This window comes from Cyprinus carpio, chromosome B22 (genome assembly GCF_018340385.1).
Source record: "Cyprinus carpio isolate SPL01 chromosome B22, ASM1834038v1, whole genome shotgun sequence".
In the NCBI taxonomy this organism is placed as follows: domain Eukaryota; kingdom Metazoa; phylum Chordata; class Actinopteri; order Cypriniformes; family Cyprinidae; genus Cyprinus; species Cyprinus carpio.
This window is the reverse complement of record NC_056618.1, coordinates 35,269,714-35,291,149: the sequence shown is the minus strand read 5'-3', so window position 1 is coordinate 35,291,149 and position 21,436 is coordinate 35,269,714. Positions and strand designations below refer to the sequence as shown.

Genomic DNA, 21,436 nt, shown 5'->3' with positions numbered 1-21,436 from the left:
ATAGTGGGAGTTAGGATAAGAAAAAATGTGAAAAATTGTTCCTATATCTCAGAACTAAGTGATGTTTTATAAACAAATTTTATGCGGAGCACGCACGGATAATTAACACGGCCAGTTCATCATTAGTAATAACACCATTTATCCAATCAGCTCAAGAGAAAACGCCAATAAATAATCAAGTACGTCCTACCTTCATTATCTCTCAACTTTCAGCATTCGGTTTGCTCCATTCACCATCTTATCACAGACCCAATTTCCCGTCCAACAACGAGAACTATACTGGGGATTTTTTCAGATCTGCCACACTTTGCCGGCCCCATGATGGCCCAATGATCACTCCGGCCCGCCAGACACTGCCACCGAGCACCAGGCTTCATCGCGCCAGCTGCTCTACTAGACCAGCCACATGCTGTGGCCAATAGACCGTGCAAAGCCCCGAGCTTGCCTCGCTCGACACCACATTGTCCCACACAAGACCCGGCTCTCCTCGAGCGATAGGTTGAAGCAGCAACAGGCCTTCAACGAGCCTGGGCCGCGCCCCAGATCTCACCGCAGCAAGCCTCACTCACTTCCCCTTTCACCGCGGCTCTTCCAGCAGTAGCCACTCCCACAGGAGCCCTTTCTGTATTTCCCTACTGCCGCAGCAGTGTCTGCTCCCGCAGGAGCCTTTATATCCCTCTCCCACTGCCGCAGCAGTGTCTGCTCCTGCAGGAGCCTTTTTCTGTATTCCTCCACTGCAGCAGTGTGTATGCTCCCGCAGGAGCCTTTTTTCTGTATTTCCCCCACTGCCGCTGCAGTGTCTGCTCCCGCAGGAGCCTTTATATCCCTCCCCCACTGCCGCAGCAGTGTCTGCTCCTGCAGGAGCCTTTTCTGTGTTTCCCTACTGCCGCAGTAGTGTCTCTTCCCGCAGGAGCCTTTTTCTGTATTTCTCTACTGCTGCAGCAGTGTCCGCTACCACAGGAGCCTTTTTATCTGTATTTCCCCACTGCCGCAGCAGTGTATGCTCCCGCAGGAGCCTTTTTTTCTGTATTTCCTCACTGCCGCAGCAGTGTCTGCTCCCGCAGGAGCCTTTTTTTACTGTATCCCTCACTGCCGCAGCAGTGTGCTCCCGCAGGAGCCTTTTTGCTCCCGCAGGAGCCTGCTTTTTTTTCTGTATTTCCTCACTGCCGCAGCAGTGTCTGCTCCCGCAGGAGCCTTTTTTTCTGTATTTCCTCACTGCCGCATCAGTGTCTGCTCCCGCAGGAGCCTTTTTTATCCCTTTCCTCACTGCCGCAGCAGTGTCTGCTCCCACAGGAGCCTTTTATTCTGTATTTCCCCACTGCCGCAGCAGTGTCTGCTCCCGCAGGAGCCTTTTTCTGTATTTCCCCACTGCCGCAGCAGTGTCTGCTCCCGCAAGAGCCTTTTTTTACTGTATTTCCTCACTGCCGCAGCAGTGTCTGCTTCTGCAGGAGCCCTTTTTTTGTATTCCCCACTGCAGTAGCAGTATCTGCTCCCGCAGGGAGCCTTTTTTTCTGTAATTCCTCACTGCTGCAGCAGTGTCTGCTTCCGCAGTTCCTATTTCCCCACTGCCGCACCACTGCCTCATCACTGTCTGCTCCCGCAGGAGCCTTTTTCTGTATTTCTTTACTGCCGCAGCAGTGTCTCTTCCCGCAGGAGCCTTTTCAGTATTTCCCCACCGCCGCAGCAGTGTCTCCTCCCGCAGGACCCTTTTCTGTATTTCTTTACTGCCGCAGCAGTGTCTCCTCCCGCAGGAGCCTTTTCTGTATTTCTTTACTGGCGCAGCAGTGTCTGCTCCCGCAGGAGCTCTTCCATATTTCCCCACTGCCGCAGCAGTGTCAGCTCCCACAGGAGCCTTTCTGTAATTCCTCACTGCTGCAGCAGTGTCTGCTTCCGCAGGAGCCTTTTTTCTGTATTTCCAAAATCTCATCTCAATGTATGCTCCCGCAGGAGCCTTTATATCCCTCTCCCACTGCCGCAGCAGTGTCTGCTCCTGCAGGAGCCTTTTTCTGTATTTCCCCACTGCCGCAGCAGTGTATGCTCCCGCAGGAGCCTTTATATCCCTCTCCCACTGCCGCAGCAGTGTATGCTCCCGCAGGAGCCTTTTTCTGTATTTCCCCACTGCCGCAGCAGTGTCTGCTCCCGCAAGAGCCTTTTTTTCTGTATTTCCTCACTGCCGCAGCAGTGTCTGCTCCCGCAGGAGCCTTTATATCCCTCTCCCACTGCCGCAGCAGTGTCTGCTCCCTCAGGAGCCTTTTTTCTGTATTTCCTCACTGCCGCAGCAGTGTCTGCTCCCGCAGGAGCCTTTTTTCTGTATTTTCTCACTAAAACAGCATTGTATGCTCCCGCAGGAGCTTTTTCTGTATTTCTCTACTGCCGCAGCAGTGTCTGCTCCCGCAGGAGCTTTTCCATACTTCCCCACAGCCCCAGCAGTGTCTGCTCCCACAGGAGCCTTTTTCTGTATTTCCCCACTGCCGCAGCAGTGTCTGCTCCCGCAGGAGCCTTTATATCCCTCTCCCACTGCCGCAGCAGTGTCTGCTCCCGCAGGAGCCTTTATATCCCTCTCCCACTGCTGCAGCAGTGTATGCTCCCGCAGGAGCCTTTTTTTCTGTATTTCCTCACTGCCGCAGCAGTGTCTTCTCCCGCAGGAGCCTTTTTTTCTGTATTTCCTCCCACTGCCGCAGCAGTGTCTGCTCCCGCAGGAGCCTTTTTTTACTGTATTTCCTCACTGCCGCAGCAGTGTCTGCTTCCGCAGGAGCCTTTTTCTGTATTTCCTCACCGCCGCAGCAGTGCCAACTCCTGCAGGAGCCTTTCTGTGTTTCCCTACCGCCGCAGCAGTGTCTCTTCCCGCAGGAGCCTTTTCTATATTTCTTCACTGCAGTGGCAGTGTCTGCTCCTGCAGGAGACTTTTCTGTATTTTCCCCACTGCCGCTGCAGTGTCTGCTCCCGCAGGAGCCTTTTTTTACTGTATTTCCCCACTGCCGCAGCAGTGTCTGCTCCCGCAGGAGCCTTTTTCTGTATTTCCCCACTGCCGCAGCAGTGTCTGCTCCCGCAGGAGCCTTTATTTTTTTCTGTATTTCCTCACTGCCACAGCAGTGTCTGCTCCCGCAGGAGCTTTTTCTGTATTTCCCCACTGCCGCAGCAGTGTATGCTCCCGCAGGAGCCTTTTCTATCCCTCTCCCACTGCCGCAGCAGTGTATGCTCCTGCAGGAGCCTCTTTTCTGTATTTCCTCACTGCCGCAGCAGTGTTATGCTCCCGCAGGAGCCTTTATATCCCTCTCCCACTGCCGCAGCAGTGTATGCTCCCGTAGGAGCCTTTTTCTGTATTTCCTCACTGCCGCAGCAGTGTCTGCTCCCGCAGGAGCCTTTTTTCTGTATTTCCTCACTGCCACAGCAGTGTCTGCTCCCGCAGGAGCCTTTATATCCCTCTCGCACTGCCGCAGCAGTGTATGCTCCCGCAGGAGCCTTTTTTCTGTATTTCCTCACTGCCGCAGCAGTGTCTGCTCCCGCAGGAGCCTTTTTTTCTGTATTTCCTCACTGCCGCAGCAGTGTCTGCTCCCGCAGGAGCCTTTTTTCTGTATTTCTCCACAGCCCCAGCAGTGTCTGCTCCCACAGGAGCCTTTTTCTGTATTTCCCCACTGCCGCAGCAGTGTATGCTCCCGCAGGAGCCTTTATTTCCCTCTCCCACTGCCGCAGCAGTGTCTGCTCCCGCAGGAGCCTTTTTTCTGTATTTCCTCACTGCCGCAGCAGTGTATGCTCCCGCAGGAGCCTTTTTTTCTGTATTTCCTCACTGCCGCAGCAGTGTCTGCTCCCGCAGGAGCCTTTTTTCTGTATTTCCTCACTGCCGCAGCAGTGTCTGCTCCCGCAGGAGCCTTTTTTCTGTATTTCCTCACTGCCGCAGTATTGTCTGCTCCCGCAGGAGCCTTTTCTGTATTTCCCTACTGCCGAAGCAGTCTGCTCCCTCAGGAGCCTTTTCTATCTTCTCTACTGCTGCAATATTCGCGTCCCCAGCAGGAGCCGTTATCTCTCTCTTCCAAGTGGACGCTTCCACGGAAATCAAATTCTCTTCCTAGATACTGCCGCAACAATTGTATACCAAAGGACGTCCATCACCCCTCTAACATTAAGCCTGGCTTTTTGGGGGGTCGTAAATGTGCGTATCTGGCTGCAGTCCTGTTCTAATTGCTTTTTGGAGAACGCTTTGGGCCGGGCCGGACACCGAGCTCGGGAGTCTTGCCGGGCTCGGAGCTCTCTCCCTGGACAACACTTCAAAATACACATAACCTTTATTTAATTATAAGTAAGTGTGAACTCTTGAAACTCATGGCCTGCAGCCCCACAGCCTAACCCCAGTGTGAGGCTGCCTCCGCTAATGGCGCAGGCCCTGATGCCTGCCATTCCCCCTCTCTTTCCCCCTCTTTCTTCCACTCCCGGAGCCGTCCCAAGCATGAGCGTGCCTCCGCAAGCATGAGTATGCGTGATACAAGACACTCTTAAACTTGAAGGTTCTTTATTGGCATCTGTGGAACCTTTCCATTCCATAAAAGTCTCTTTATTGTGGAGAACGTTTGTTTAGATTATTGAAATGTTTTTCACACTGAACAGTTCTGAATGCCAAACCAAAATTCTTCTATGACTTTACTGTAAACCCCCCCTTTTGAATCCTTTATATCTAAGAGTGTAAATGAAGGTAAAGCTCTTGTGCGTATAAACACATTACAGCACACTCCTCAAACAGCAGATTTCAGAGACATGTGTGCTGTCATTTTCAGGCAGAGCAGTTGTATTCCTCTCTGAGCTCTGCAGTCACATCTCGCAGCAGCCACAAGAGCAAAAACATGCAATCATACACTTCTATTAATACCTTTCAATTACATGCCTTTTATTTCTGTGCATTAGCAAGCCAGACTGCGGCCTGCAGAAAGCTGACCTTTAAGAAAATTTAAGTAATTTTCCTCTTCACTGATACCCTTCAACGACATAAAGAGCTTTTGTAATCAATGCTTTTCATTTCAGTTGCACAGGCTTCCTTTGGCTCATTATCTCAAACAGACGACGGCAGAATGTAATATATATATTTTTTATATAATAATATTTTCATGTAATATTAAAGTAACAGAAGATAGAAGAACTGCTCGTCTAAATCAGTCTGAGGTATTCTGATCCTCTATTCATGCAATTTTATGATTATCAGTAATTCCAGGTACCAAGAGGCTAGAGAGCTGCAGTGATGTATTTTCAAAGCCTAAATACAGTCAGCAGAAGTAAAAAGCTAAATATAAGACTCAATAAATAAACTACACCATGGTCACATAACCTCAACATCACCATAACTAAGCTTCATACAGTCTTTACTTATATTACTCATGTCTTTTATATCATAGAATAAAACATGAAAATATCTTGAGCTTGCATTAACCACAGACCTTCTTTCAGGCATTTAGCCTAAAAAAATTAAATTTGACTTGAGGACAATGAAACATGAAGTGCTAAAATACTGTACAAACTTGATTTTGGGTTGTGGCCTACAAAAAAACAAGAACAAAACCCCATCCCTGCAGCACTCTCTGATGGATAGTGCAGAGTAATTGATGTTTTCTTCCCACAGTGCAGTGCATTATGTGTACTGTAGGTCTACACACACATTTATGTAACTCACATTGATGTCCAAGCTGCACAGACTGAGCGAATCCACATCTCTCTTCCTCTGCTTCCTCTTTTCTGTAAAGACACAGATGATGATCAGTTGAGTGCTACATTATCACTAACAGACTGATGCGAATGATTTATTTATTGTGAAATTATTACATATGGATGAATATCACACAACAACACAAGATAAAGCTCATAGGTTCACCATGTTGAAATGTCAGAATTGACAGAATTTTAAAATTAAGTAATGAATGAAAATGCAAAAAAATATTTCTAAATGACATATCATATTGAAACATTTCTAAAGAAAAAAAAATAAAATAAAAAACTAACCTTTGGACCAACTTAGTCCAAAGTCCAGAAATAGAGACTTCAGAGGCAGATTGAGTTTATATATATATATATATATATATATATATATATATATATATATATATATATATACACTGTATACAGTTGTTGTAGATGGTTAATTAGATCTTTGACTGGTCAACCGTATGGCCAGCTGTGTTATTGTTTCTCCCTAACTGTTTATTCTCCATGACAACCAGCAGCATGATGAGTGAACATGAACATCCTGATGCAGGAGTGTGAACAATAGAGCAGGTGAAGGACTGGAAGCTCTAGTGCTGCTCCTGACCCATGAATTTACACCCGCTGTATATGTTTAAGCTGAAGAACTAGTGCCAGTAAATTAGATTCAGCTCTCTTAGCTTAAAAAGCATGAAAAATATACTATAGTTATTTCATGTGTCTGTATGATGTGTTCAGGATGAAACACTGGTGTAACTGCTTGCTGTGTAGTAAATTCCCTATACTGCCTAGTATTTATTAAACAGTGTAACAAAATAAAAATAATAAAAAAATAAATTCTTTCTAATGATTAATTGCATCCAAAATAAAAGTTTTTGTTTATATATGTATGTGTGCTGTGTATATTTATTAGTATATTTATTATGTAATACATGATAAAAATATGTTAAGTTTATAAAATAAAAAAAATAATTAATAAAAAATAAACTATAAAAACATAAAACATGTAAATATTTTCAAACTATATACTTTGTCAAAAACAAAGAGTAAATATTTTGTGTATTTATATACACATAACAAATATTCACGGTACACACACAGATATATGTAAACAATTTTTTGTTTTAAAATGATGTGCTGGTCACTCTTTTTCCATGCAATTACAATGAAAAGTATACACTTAACATATAAAACCATCATAACACAAAAAAACTAAAACTAAAAATTGTAAGATTGTAGCACATTTTGGGAAGAAACATTTACAACATTACATAGAGTTTTCCTGCTTTCATCCACTGATTCTACTCAATGATAAAAAAAAAAAGTCATAAATGCAACTAGGGAAAACAGTCATTATTCACCTGATAAACAATGCAAATCCATCACCTGCATCACAAAACAACTGAATGTAAAAGCTGCAACAGTACAAAGAGTAAGTTACAATGCACTTAGAAATATAACATTTAGATGAATCGAATGTAAAAGCTGCAACAGTTATGTAACTACAAACACATCCACTTCCACATGTAGACCAAACAAACCAACAAAAGCAACTTTATCCCTCATTTACAACAAACAATGATAATAAAAAAACAATTTTAAGAGAAACACAAATAAGTAAACATAAGCTTATGTAACATGAGAAGAACATTCATCTGCCCTGCAGGAAGTAAAAATTCACAAATGACATCTCTTTAATTTCACAGATTTTTCTCCTAGACTGCAAAAAGATTAAATGGAGAGCAAATGGAGTTTTTCATTTTCATTTTAAATTTTGTTGTCCATTAAAAAATTCAAATAAATCCCAAAAATTTTTTTATTTCAGTTTTACAGTAGTATGAAAATGACCCCATTAATCAGGTGTCTTTTTTATAGTTTAACAAGTGAACAATATCCCAGATGTCCATTATGAAATTCAAAGTCTCCCAAAACCAAATGACCTGCAGTATGCCATCCACATTCATATGATGTCTTCTGAAAGAGTGGCCTTTGAGTAACTATGCTTGCTCACCTTCTGATGGATGAAAAGGCAGCACCCCATCATTGGGCTTCACAGCAGTATTCCTTTAGACCCAAACACCCCAAAATCACCTCTACAGTCTCCAGCCGTGGACGCTGTCACCTGTCTAATCCTCAACCATTTGTGTGTGTGTGTGTGTGTGTGTGTGTGTGTGTACACAGGAGAGCAGCAAACAGGATGCTCAGGGGGAAGTGTGCCGGCGCTATATCTGGCCCAAGCAGGGCGCGAGCTCTCAGACCACATCTCTGCTTGTGTTTGTCTGAGGCCGGGTGGCGTCAAACACCCCTTCAGTGAGAGGAACAGCATCCTGTTACAGGGAAGAACAGCACACAATCGCTCTTCCACCCTCCTCATCCACTTTATCCAGAGCTACTCAAACCCTCGTAAAGGACTGTCATGAAGTTAAAGCCAGCAGAATTCATGTTTCACTGTGGTTATTCTCTTGAAGAACACAAACTGACTTTAGTGTACATTCTTCCCTTTAATTCTCTTAAAACAATTATTATCTGAATAATAAAGTTTTGTAGCAAGGTTAATTCTAACTGTTGATACACACTATAATAATAATAATAATAATAATAATAATAATAATAATAATAATAATACATACATATATTCAGCAAGGACACATTAAATTGATCAAAAGTGACCATAAAGCCATTTATAATGTTACGAAAGATTTATTTTTCAAATAAATGTCCTCTTGTCCATTTTCAAATATATTAGAATAGTAATCTAAATGATTCCAATGTGTATGGGTATAGTGTATGTAGTTAAAATTATACATCTTATAACTTACAACTGAAATATCTGTTATTAGACATTAATTTTGCTAGTGTACCTATATACTATACACAGTATAAGAGGTTTGTGTACACTTATAGAACAGGAAGCCAGAAAATCCGTGCTCAACACACTTCCTGGAAGCAAATTGTCTTCCTTTAAGCATTTCCTGTTGAAGGAGAGTGCTGTGTATCTGATGCTGCCTTTAAGGCAAGTTAGAATGATCATTTTTATGTGATGCACATACATGAATGCCACTAAAATGCTGCAATTGCCAGGAGGATTTTCTTGGTTTCTTTCCAAACTGAAAATAATCGGTGCTGGTTATTTTAAGTTCTAATTGTAAATACTGTCACATTTATTTATATAGCACTTTACACAATACAGATTGTTTCAAAGCAGCTTCACAAAGTTCACTGACAGTGTAAGTGCAGTTAAATCGATAATATTGTCTTTCAAGCCAATTTTATTTCTATAACGCTTTTCATAATACACATTTTATCAAAGCGGCTTTAGATAAATTCATAATGTGTTACTGTGTTTATATCTAAGCATATTTCAAACACAGACCTTCCACAGAGAAAACCCTACTGTCTGTCATTGAAATGCTCCAGTGGTTTTGGGAGGATCCTCTTCCTGGCAAGAAGGGGGTGTGAGTCACTGGGATACCTCAAGGTTCAGTGTTAGGTCCTCTCCTCTTTTCTACACAACCTCACTGGGCACAGTCATAAAGGTAAAACTGACCCCCTGAAGAAACACCATTATAAGCTCAACCTTGCAAAGACAAGTTCCTTGTGATCTCAACCAACCCATTAGTCGAACACAACATCATTGTATGGATGAAATGAAATGCCACATCTATTTATCTAATGGTCTCTGTGGTGTTACTTATTTGAAAAAGTAATAGGGATTTTCTTGAAAAATTATAAAAGGAATGCATTACTTTACTAGTTACTTGAAAAAAATCCATCTACAGGGGACAGAAATGTGACCGCCAGCTGTTCAGAGCAGAACAACAGATTGAAGCGAACAGTATCACCCTAAAATACCATGACTAGAAACTTCATGAAACAGAGAGAGAGAGAGAGAGAGAGAGAGAGAGAGAGTAAATGTAGAGGCTTCCTGAAGCCATAAAAGCAAAGGCTAATGAGACTATTTCACAGGCTGAGTTAATGTCTGTTCCTGCAGAGCATTAACAACTGCTCTGCAGGCTAAAAATGAGTCTGCAGGCCAAACTGTATTGTATTTTCATATGTACGTATTGTTTTCATTAAAGACTCACCTATATACAAAGTCAAATAAAGAGATAATGGTATAAACTGATGATTAGGACATTCTCTGGTATTAGTGATCTGGAGTGCTGTGCTGGATAAACTGAAAAGCACATACAAATGCTCCATCAAGACATAAGATCAAATATAGTTTTCGGAGCATATCCAAATGACTTTACTCTAAACTTCTATTCCCCCTTTTTGAGAATCTGTGTAAAACAGGGGTGTGTAAACCTGTTCCTGGATGGTCATTTTTGTCCTGCAGAGTTTAGCTCCAGCCCAAATTCAGCCTGCTAATCAAGGAAACATCCAGTTGGAAGCTAAAACAAGTTGGAGCTAAACACTGTAGGACAGCGGCCCTCCAGGACAGAGATTGGACACCCCTAGTTTAAAATCATCAACAACATAGTACATAAATACATCTTTGCACTGTTTTGAATGGAATTCTGCTATTCTGGCTTCAGCTGGCACAGGGCAAGAGCTAGTTTTCTTTCTTATTTTCTTTTGTCTGTGAGAAAACTATATGAAGTTCTATATGAAGAAAATGTTACTGCTCATCAGATTTTGTACTTTAATAGAATTAGGCTCAATGTAGACATCATAATATTTCATTTAACTACCAACTTTATCTTTGATGTTTCTCTTTCTAGGATAAATAAAATTAAGTGAAACATCCAACATACTTTAAGTATGGACAGTATAGCACAGGAGTCAGGACAGCAAGGAACCTGGAGCTATTGACTGATGACCTGGGGCCAGGTGCAAAACTTAGCCTCTCTGTTAAGACAGACCTTAAGTAGCCTTCAATTTTGACCAACTAGCAGCTAGCCAATAAGAAATTAGTCTTATTTTTGAATTTAACTTAGACTAATCTATTCTTTTATATAACTAAACAAAAAGAAAGAAAAAAAAGACCATTCTTAAAGAAAAAATTAGATGACTAACTTGTTAGACCAGTCTAAACCTTTTTTACGCAACTGGCCCCAGGTTGGTCTTGGAAGAATTGGATGACAAATGTTTATATAGAGATTTCTGACTTTTGATTGCAGACTTGAGATCTTGCACAGTTCAAGGCATTAAAGGGTTAGTTCACCCAAAAATGAAAATTAGCCCATAAATTACTCACTCTTCTTTCAGATGAATCCAGTCGGAGTTATATTAAAAAATGTATTTGATCTTTCAAGATGTTTAATGGCACTCAGCAGGTGTTGCAGTGCATCAGTCCAAAAGAAGTGAAATAAAAAGCACCCATTCATAAAAAAAGTGTCTCACACGGCCCCAAGGTGAATCAATGCATTTTTGTAAGAAAAATATCCATATTCAAAATGTAATAATCACTTTACTCTAGCTTGTGCTCACTGTTGTGAACAGAAGCAGTTCTGGGGGAGTTACGTATGAGGTCAGCTTTGTGCATGCGCCGCTCAGAAGTAACAAACGCGGAAGTGCAGGGCAGAGATTAAAACAAAACAACGACCCCTAATTAGAAGTACAAAACCAGGATTTTTAAAGAGCACCTATCATGGAATTTTGAAATTTGCCTTTCATGTAGTGTGTAACATAGATCTAAGTGAACAAAAACATCCTGCAAAGTTTGAAATATGACAGTGCACCGTATATAAAGTTATTGTCTTTCAAAAGTAAGAGTCGACTCTGAGTCTTTTTTATGAATCGTTAGAAGACCGAAGCTTTTTCTCTGACTAGATGACGTCAACTTGTCAAGTTATTTGAATATGATACGCCCACTTATTGCGCTCCAAGACGCCAGTGAAAACTAGAAAACATCATGGCGACGAGACACTGTGTTCTGAAGTGCGACTCAAAAGCAAACTTTTTTCATCTGCCCAAGGATGAGCATTTGAAGACTAAGTGGCTACAATTCATATATACAACTGTACCACAGAAGTATAGTCCGAGCCTTGTGCTTTGTTCACGCCATTTTGAAGACGATTGCTTTACCAACTTAAATGCAATCAAACTTGGATTTGCGAGCCGGCTGATATTGAAGGAAGGTTCAGTTCCAAGTGCATTTGCATCAGCTTCCTCCTCCTTATCACAACCTGTAAGTGTTATTAATAATTGTTGCTTTTACGTTTTATGTAGCATGCTTAATAATTGTTTGGTTTGTTGTGTAAGCACCGTTTAGCTTCTAGGTCTTCAATGACAATTGTATTGAGATATGTGAATGTTTGTCGTTGTGTTTTTTATTTAAAGTTGCAAATTGTTTCTGTGTAGTTGTATCCCCAGTTAAATAACTATTACTATGTTAATTTTTTATATATGCTTTCTATCTTTTCAAAGTACATATAATGTGTTTCCAGGTAAAGCACGATATTACTGTCTTACTGAAGTAGTTCTAAAAATTCGCAGTGAACCTAAGAATATGTTGATTATTGTAGACGACGTTGTTCTAATTACTTTGTTTAATAATAAAGAATGTACTGTAGGCACACAGACTTTATAATAATTGTGAAAACTGCTGTTTATTGCGTGCTGCACTGGCAGTTACAGGGTTTTCCACTAATGCGGGAGAGATGAGTGATTTCGGCTGGTGCTCCTGTGATACAACTGTTCTGCGCTCTGATTAAAAGTTAAGACCAAGCATCTTTTGTCTGTCGTTCTTCAAACATTACAGTAGACATATTTTGGTTTTACAAACTGATTGTTTCATCAGTTAGTCAACGTTAGCACTCGGCTAACGTATCCACCTAGTGTTCAAAGTTTAGCAGCTAAACTTTAGATGTGGGCACGATTCGCTTGCCATAAGTGTTTTTATATTTTATGTCATTATAAGAACGGATTGATTATATTATTGTTTTATGTAAAGGTGCTTTGTCAATGGTAGTGCTGGCTAACTGGCTCAAGGACTCACTCTCTGTGCCAAATCACAACAGTTTTTTGGCCAGCTGACCAATCAGAGCAGAGTAGGCTTGAGGAAGGGAGGGGCTTGCTCCGAACTTGCTTGAAACTAATCATTGGCAAATGACTCTAATATTAAATTTATATTCTGAGAAAATTACAATGTTTTCGACCTTCCTTTGCTAAAAAAAGGAAACTTTCTCTAATACAATATTGGGACACTTTAAAATACCATCTGACCTGCTCTTTAAAGAAGAACGTTGGAGGATTTTGATATAAGCCAAGAGGAGACTGGTTTTCCTTTGCTAAAGTAAGGAAACTTTGCTTCCTTCACTCCTGTTAACATATGTTGGTTTTCACGAGACTCACTCGTGAAAACGCATTACAGATTTTTCATGCGCAACGCCGACATCTTATCACACCCCCCCAGATCCTCCCCCGTACAAAACTTTTCGCAAGCTGGAATAAGGATTAAAGTGGCCTTTGTTCACCCCCTGGAGCCATGTGAGACACTTTTTATTAATGGATGGGCGCTTTTTATTTAACTTCTTTTGAACTGATGCACTGCAACACAAATTGAGTGCCATTATACAGCTTGAAAGATCAAAGACAATTTTTAATAACTCTGACTGTATTCGCCTGAAAGAAGAAAGTCATATACACCTAAGATGACTGGAGGCTGAGTAATTTATGGCCTAATTTTCATTTTTGGGTAAACTAACCCTTTAATGTTGAGATCTCTTATGAAACTGAAATAAAAGAGCCAGATGAAAATCTCAGCATCACTGCTTTCTCTGTAATCATCAGCCATACAGCTATCTCATTAAGTCATAAACCCATAATGTCTTCATCACAGTGGAATCACATTAGCTGACCTTGTGGTTTTGTACAAAAATGTCCAAGTGATATGGCTTGGCTCCTGGACTATCTCATATTTCTGAATGACTCTCTATGTGGCAGCTCAAGGAAAAGGAAAGTCTGAATAATCTTCCCCTGAACCTTCATATAGCATCATGACAAGAATTTCTGGCATTTTTTGTACATTTGTGGGCAGTCTAATGCATTCAAACACTGAAAAATATATTGAGGTAAAGCTTTCTACAATTGATATCAAATAGCACAACACTACTGAAAAAGCCAATATGAATTTTCATAGCCATTTTGTGCTAATCTAGCTGTTCATGAGTCGATCTGGTCACAATGCATGAACTTTCTGATTTAGGCTTTTTACCCAGGATTGGTTATAAAGGCAAATTAATGTTTTCATCTGGAAATCATTAAAGTTAGTTATGTTGGTTTTGTTTCAGTATGGCATTCATTTGTTTTAAATTGCAGTTTCCCATGGTATAAACCCAACAGATCAAATACTGAATGTGATTTTGGGTCAGGGTTGGGAGACATTGCACTACTATGTTAACAAAAGCTGCAAATCACTTGATTTCAGAACTCAGAGGAAAAGAATGAAGCACCAGAACAACACCAGATCTGAACTCACCCCACTGAAGAGCCACTTCTCTGATGACGAGAGGAGAGAAAACGACTCCTTCCTCTGCAGCATCGGCCTGGAGGGACAAAACAAGATCAAGACATCAGAAACAGCATCGGATGGATGGAGTGATCAGATTACAACCATCACAGATGAGGTCAGATAGTTTGAATATGAAATCCAGCCAATTCAATAGAGCATTGCAGGGATGGAACGAGTTAGCATTTTAGTACATCTTATTCCATCATCCCGAAGACTTTTTAATGTTTTTTTTTTTTTTTTTTTTTTGGTTAAACTGACAGAAATAAGGTCTGTGGTGAACACAAGCTAAATGACAGATGCTGAAAAGTTTCTAAACAGGAAGTCATGTTGTGTTGAAGTTGGATCCACAGTAAACTGCTTGGTTTAAAAGTAACTTCTGAGTGATTAATGTATACTTTTGTATACTTTTCTGTGAACTTAGCCAATGAGTCTGAACCTTAAGGCAGGTAAAATACATGACAGATGAGCTGGTAAATGATGGAAGACACATCAGACATCTGATACCATCCAGAAACTGAGAGATGACAGGGTTTTTCACCTTTTCCATTCACTGCAGTTTTGTAAACAGATAGACAGTCTGACCTTTTTCTGACCCAGAACCTCAGTAATGACAGACATTGTGCTTTTTGTGCCAACTGTGACGAGGTGATGAGAAACAGCTTTTTAGCTCAGGCTTCTCCAAATATCTGAACTTGCAGCATTCATCTGTGTTGCTGTCACACATGTGATGTTTAAAACTGACAGAGTGCCTAACTTTATTAAGAAAATGAATATAACACTAATGACTGACTGATATCGTCCAGTTATGACAACTGGATTTAGGCTTCAAAATTCATAAAAGTTGTGTTCATTTGTAAAGATTTTCATTATGAACAAAACATGCAAGGATCAAACTTATGTTTTCTACAGCAATTCAAAAGCCAATGGGAAAAATTATATTGGTTTCATAGCGGGAAACCAGGAAAATCAAACTACAAGTAAGTAAATAAATGAATACACATCAACCATATTTAACGTGGCTTTGGTTAGCTGGTCTCCTGCTGCAAAACTAATCTGAAAATGTTTTTATTATTATTTTGCAGAAAGGTCTAACAAGGAGCAGTTTTTCTGCTTTGACAGGAGCTTTGGCTCCCAATCGTCCCTCTGGCCTTTACCTCCTCACTTTATCAGCATTTAAAGACACCTCCCACTGAGACGGGCACATTATCTCGCTCCAGAATGATCCTTGAGTTCATTTATTCAAGCTACTGGTGTGACAACATGATAACTTCATCCAGACTCTCAAGCTTGCCTGAATCTCACACACAGAACAATCTTCAGTGCATTCCAGTACAGTTCATATGAGCTGGAGGAGACTTATGTTTATAGCAAAGCTACACCTAAAACATCAAAATTCAAAGTACTCATTCACTATTCAGAGGTGTCATGATTGATGTATCCATCCATCAACTTAAAGGTATAGTCCAATAAAAAAATCAAAACTGAGTCTTCATTTACTCATTCCAAACTCATAGGATTTGCAGTGCATGATCAGAACAAAAACGAACACATTTTTAATATTCAAATTTTTAATGCTCTCACATTTGTCTATTCATTGAATGTCAAAGCGAGCAACATTGAGTGTCAAAAATGTTGATTAAGACATTGTAAAAAAAATCCATACATATCAAGCAGTTTAATCCAAGTCTTCCTGGACTGTATATGATGAACAGATTTAATGCAGGCTTTTATTCACAGTTCAGATACACATATTTTGACGTTCATACACACAGAGCACATCAAATATCATAAATAGAAGCTCAAACGTGTGTGGAAGCTAAACTGATCTCACATAGCCTCTCATGAAGCACACCTGTAAGTAATATTGTTATATCTGAACACAAACTTAAATGTGTGACCCTGGAGCACAAAAGCAGTCATCAGTAGCACAGGTACATTTGTAGCAATAACCAACAATATTTTATGCCAAAAAAATCATTAGGATATTAAGTAAAGATCATGTTCCATGAAGATATTTTGTACATTTCCTACCATAAATACATCAAAACTTATTTTTTGATTAGTAATATGCATTGCTAAAAACTTCATTTAGACAACTTTAAAGATAATTTTCTCAATATTTTACAAACTATACATTTGCACCCTCAGATTCCAGATTTTCAAATAGTTGTATTTCAGCCAAATATTGTCCGATCCTAACAAACCACACATCAATGAAAAGCTTGTTTATTCAGTCAATCTAAAAAAAAAATACCCTTATGCCTGGTTTTGTGCTCAAGGGACACATACAGTATATGGATCAAAATGTCAACTTATGAAGGTTTGTAGTTTGTCTGATGTTGTATGTGAAAAGCTTACTGTTCAGCATTTTGAACTTACTCAACACATTAGACTGCACACACACACACACACGCACACGCACACACACACACACACACACACACACACACGCACACGCACACGCACGCACGCACGCACGCACACACACACACACACTCACTCACTCACACACACACAACAGACCAGGACTGATCAGTACTGATCTGCTCTAAATACAGTACAGTAATCAATCCGCCCACACTGAGCACCTCATGGAAAGGGTTCGTCTCAGTCTAAAGACACTGATGTGGTTTGTAGACGCAGACAAGATGATCTACTGAATACATCTACATGATTGAATTTCCTGCGTTAAGAAAAGACACACAGCAGGTATAATTATGAGCGCCTGACTCATTAACAGTTTCAGGACTTCGTTAAAAATAAAACTGAGACATTTAGGCAAACTGACTGCATCACAGTATCAATCACCTGACAGCAGAGCCCTGTTTGTATCAGATCCCTCTTTGTTTTAATAATGTAAACAGCAAAAATTTTACATATTTGACATTTGATTGGACAATTAATTTAACTTCTGTAATGTAACATATTTATGAGAGAAACAGATTATTCAACAACAAAAAAAAGTAAAGGACAAGACTCCATTTTATCCCAAGCAGTGTTATTTTAGCAGAATTTAGATACTATTTTTTATTAATATTTTTAATTCATTTGTATTTTCTATTTTCATTTTTAGCTGTCTAATAATTTTGTTGTATGTTTTTGTCATTTTTATATTTTTTTAAAATATATATTTTAAATAAAGACATCTATATATTATTCATTTTATTTCAGTTTTAGTTATATTAGTACTTACATTTAAACTAAATGAAAAATATTCATTTTGACTTGCTGAAAAATGACAACTAGCTGAAAGGTTTTTTTTATATTGTATGTTGTTATATGTTATTTTTATTTCAAGCAATGATTTATTTGTTTGTGTAGTTTTCACTTTTAGTTTGAATTAATTATAATAACCCTGATGTTAGCAGAAGAGGAAAGCTGTTTCAGAGAAAGAGTAAATTAAAAATAAACATTTTATTTATAAAGAGCCTTTTCTCAAGGCATATTCTCACACTCATTTTTTAAAAGTGTATTGAGTGTGAGACGTGCTATATAAACCTATCAAATTAAAATATATTATTTTAAGACAGAGCATACACATAATGCAATAAAAATGTTTAGCTCAATACATGCATACAAACCTGTGTACAGTATATACACCACAAAATGTCATGTGTACGTATTATGTAGCAGTTATTATGACAGTATGCCTTTCTGGTTCATGTCTACATCAGTGACTATTCTCTAATTATTTACTGCCATCTAGTGGCAAACATCCAATCTCACCTTTCAAAAAATATCTATCTATCTATCTATCTATCTATCTATCTATCTATCTATCTATCTATCTATCTATCTATCTATCTATCTATCTATCTATCTATCTATCTATCTATCTATCTATCTATCTATCTATCTATCTATCTATCTATCTATCCTCTGTTAGACTTCTCTATTTGTATTTGACTTTTCCACAATAACATCAAAACATGCTGTCTGGCTGGCAAACAACAGTAAATGTTATATATTTCATATCAGCACTGCATAATGAGCTCTTTTATTCTCCTCAGACTGAACTGATCCAGTGTCAGATCATCTGACGCACAGCAGTCGCCCTCCAGCTAGTTTTAACCCAGTTTGTGTGTAAAGAAACGCTTTTCCTTACAAGAATATGTACATATATCTGTCACAGCAACCCTTTCCTCTTTTAAGAATGATACACATAATAATAAAAAAATGATTATGGCAATAGAGATGGGAGTTCAGGAAGCTGTTTCCTGATCTCTGCACCCTTACCTAAACTCTCTCTCTCTCTCTCTCTCTCTCTCTCTCTCTCACACATACACTCACACTCTCTCTCTCTCTTTCTCTCACAAGCAAACTCACACACACACACACACACACACACACACACACACACACACACACAGCTGTTTCCTCTTCACAAGTAAATTTTCCCCAAACCAAACACAAGGAACTCACTAAACTTATGATCTCATGTCAGATCCATTTACACTAGTTGTAAACATGAATGTGTGTGTGAACTGGCTGTGAATGAAAGGATTAAAGCTTGTACAATAATTGAAATGCATTCATTAAGACACATTAGTGAGTGTTTCTTGTTTTCTTTTTTTTTTCTGTGAAGAGTCTTATTGGCATCATGTGCTTATGATCATATGCTTATTAGAAGTACACTACGTAAATTGCATGATGTGCATGACTGTGTGTGTGTGTGTGTGTGTGTGTGTGTGTGAAAATGACATCATGACTGTAGAGCCTCACCCTTTAAATCCATCAGACATCCTGCTCTTACAAACATGACATCTATTAAAATCACCTCTTGAAGAGTTATATTTTATTTCATAACTGCCAGATAAAAAAAAAGGTACAAACATCCTAAATGAATCCTTAGAATCACTTTTGACTTTGAAGTTAATGGCATTATTTATGTGTTATACTGTTATGTTGATAACCACAAAAAACTAAGGAAAATTATAGAAAACGTGCTTGGATAAATATCACAGTATTATAAAAATGCAATAATGTCATTACAATAGAATTAAACAGGGCCAATCATAGACGTTCCAGGTTTAAAACTTGATTAAACTTTACTTTTGCAGGGGGACTAATGCAATTACAGTTTTTCTCAGTCGCTTTTGTACATTTCTCGAATCATCCTTGACATTTGCAAAACAGTAAGTGCATTTCTCAAAACAACTCGTACAAATAGCAAAACACCATGGATTACCTGCAAAAGCCAGTCTCTTACTCAAAATCCTTAGTTCATCTCTCAAAAATAAATATCTGTGTCAATGAGCATGTCAGTGCCATCAGAATGACAAGTCCTTGTGTCACTGTGTACGAATAAGACAGTCAAATTGCTTAGTCATGTTGTCAATATAACAGTGTACTCTGGAGGGCTGTTCTGATGTAAACTATGGCAACATTTTGGATGACAGTTACTGTATTGAACATTATGCCATATGCTTATGTATGCCATATATCCATTTCAAAAGTACAAATTTACACATTACTGTATGTGGGATATTGAAAGAGACTGGATAGAATTCCTAGTTACAATTTTACTAGTGGTCTGACCAAAAAATAAAAATAAAAAAATACTTTACAATGTCATTGTGATATAGAAAAGGGAAAATAAAAGAAATATGGGCACAAAGATGAAAATAAAAAGATAAGTCCACTGTGTAACTCTTGTTTCTGTCTATACAGTGAATGCTTTCCAACTGAAGAGTCATGAGATGAACCTTTGAGCTATTTCAGAGAAATGGTTTATCATTGGCTTATCTACATTCTCTTCATTAGTCAAGATTCACTTGCACAATTCATGCCAAATTTACAAAAAGTCTGATAATAATGTGTAAAAAAAAATGTGCTTGGCAGTAAATAACAGTGTCGTCATGAAAGTCGTGGTCAGAATACTCCATCTGCCATCAGACGTGCAATCTGGGTTATATGAAGCGACGGGAACACTTTTTGTAAGCGAAGAAAACAAAAACGATGACTTTATTCAACAATTCCTTTGTCAACGGTCTCCTCTGTGTCTCTCCATATCACCGTATGCTGCGTATGCTCTTCTGTGTCATCTGTGCCACAAAGACTGTTGACAAAGGAATTATTGAATAAAGTCATTATTTTTGTTTTCTTCGCTTACAAAAAGTGTTCCCGTCACTTCATATAACCCAGATTGCACGTCTGATGGCAGACGGAGTATTCTGACGACGACTTTCATACCTTTACAATATAAAATAATGGTTTCTATTTTAATATCCTTTAAAATAACATTTATTTCTGTGATGCAAAGCTGAATTTCCATCAGCCATTACTCCAGTATAAAGTGTCACATTATCTTTGAGAAATCATTCTAATATGCAGATTTATTATTAGAATTATCAATCTTGGCAACAGTTGTGCTGCCAAATATTTTTTTGTAAACTGTGATACTTTTTTCAGGATTCTTTGATGAATAAAAAGTTAAAAAGAACAGCATTTATTCAAAATATAAATCTTTTCTAACAATACAGATCTTTGCTATCACTTCTTAACAATTTAACACATCCTTGCTGAATAAAAGTTTAAATTTCTTTCAAAAAAATAAAGAATAAAAATTTACTGACCCCAAACTTTTGAACTGTAGTGTATATTGTTAGAAAAGGTTTCCATTTTAAATAAATGCTCTTCTTTTTAACTTTTTATTCTTTAAAGAATCCTCAAAAAAGGATCACAGGTTCCAAAAAAATATTAAGCAGCACAACAGTTTGCAGCGCTAATAATAAATCAGCATATTAGAATGATTTCTGAAGGATCATGTGACACTAAAAACTGGAGTAATGATGCTGAAAATTCAACTTTATTATCACAGGAATAAATTAGATTTTAATGTATATTAAAATAGAAAAATGCTATTTTACATCACAATAATATTTCACAATATTACATTTTTTCCTGTATTTTTGATCTAATAAATTCGGCCTTGATGAGCATAAGAAACTCCTGTAAAAAAACATTAAAAATCGTTCTGATCCCAAACTTTTGACTGGTAGTGTATATATATATATATTTGTGTGTGTGAAGTAGAATGCTTCACTAAATGTAGAATGCTAGAAATTTTGTCAAATTATTTAAGAAAGGATAAACAGCATTTGGGAAGGCAGCTGAAAGAAAACATCTGACTATATCAATGCAAGCAAATCAACTGAACTTAAGTTCAGAATTTATTTTAACTAAAGAAAACATGTAAGCTTAGACATTCTCTTAAAAAGTCATATATTTTATCTTATAAATACAAAATTCTAAATATTTTATTTACGTGAACTGAAAGGAAAATCATAATATTAA

The 21,436-nt window shown here is 38.6% G+C and overlaps 1 protein-coding gene across 1 annotated transcript in view; it reads right to left on the bottom strand.

Annotated features, from left to right (window-relative positions):
• Positions 1-21,436, bottom strand: part of LOC109062665 (rho guanine nucleotide exchange factor 3-like) — a 52,433-nt gene that overhangs the window by 26,536 nt on the left and 4,461 nt on the right. The window contains exons 2-3 of the mRNA XM_042748877.1: positions 14,104-14,174; positions 5,657-5,718 (exon numbers count right to left, since the gene is read on the bottom strand). Coding sequence (XP_042604811.1) covers positions 5,657-5,718; positions 14,104-14,174 — 133 coding nt within the window. The remainder of the gene's footprint in view (positions 1-5,656; positions 5,719-14,103; positions 14,175-21,436) is intronic.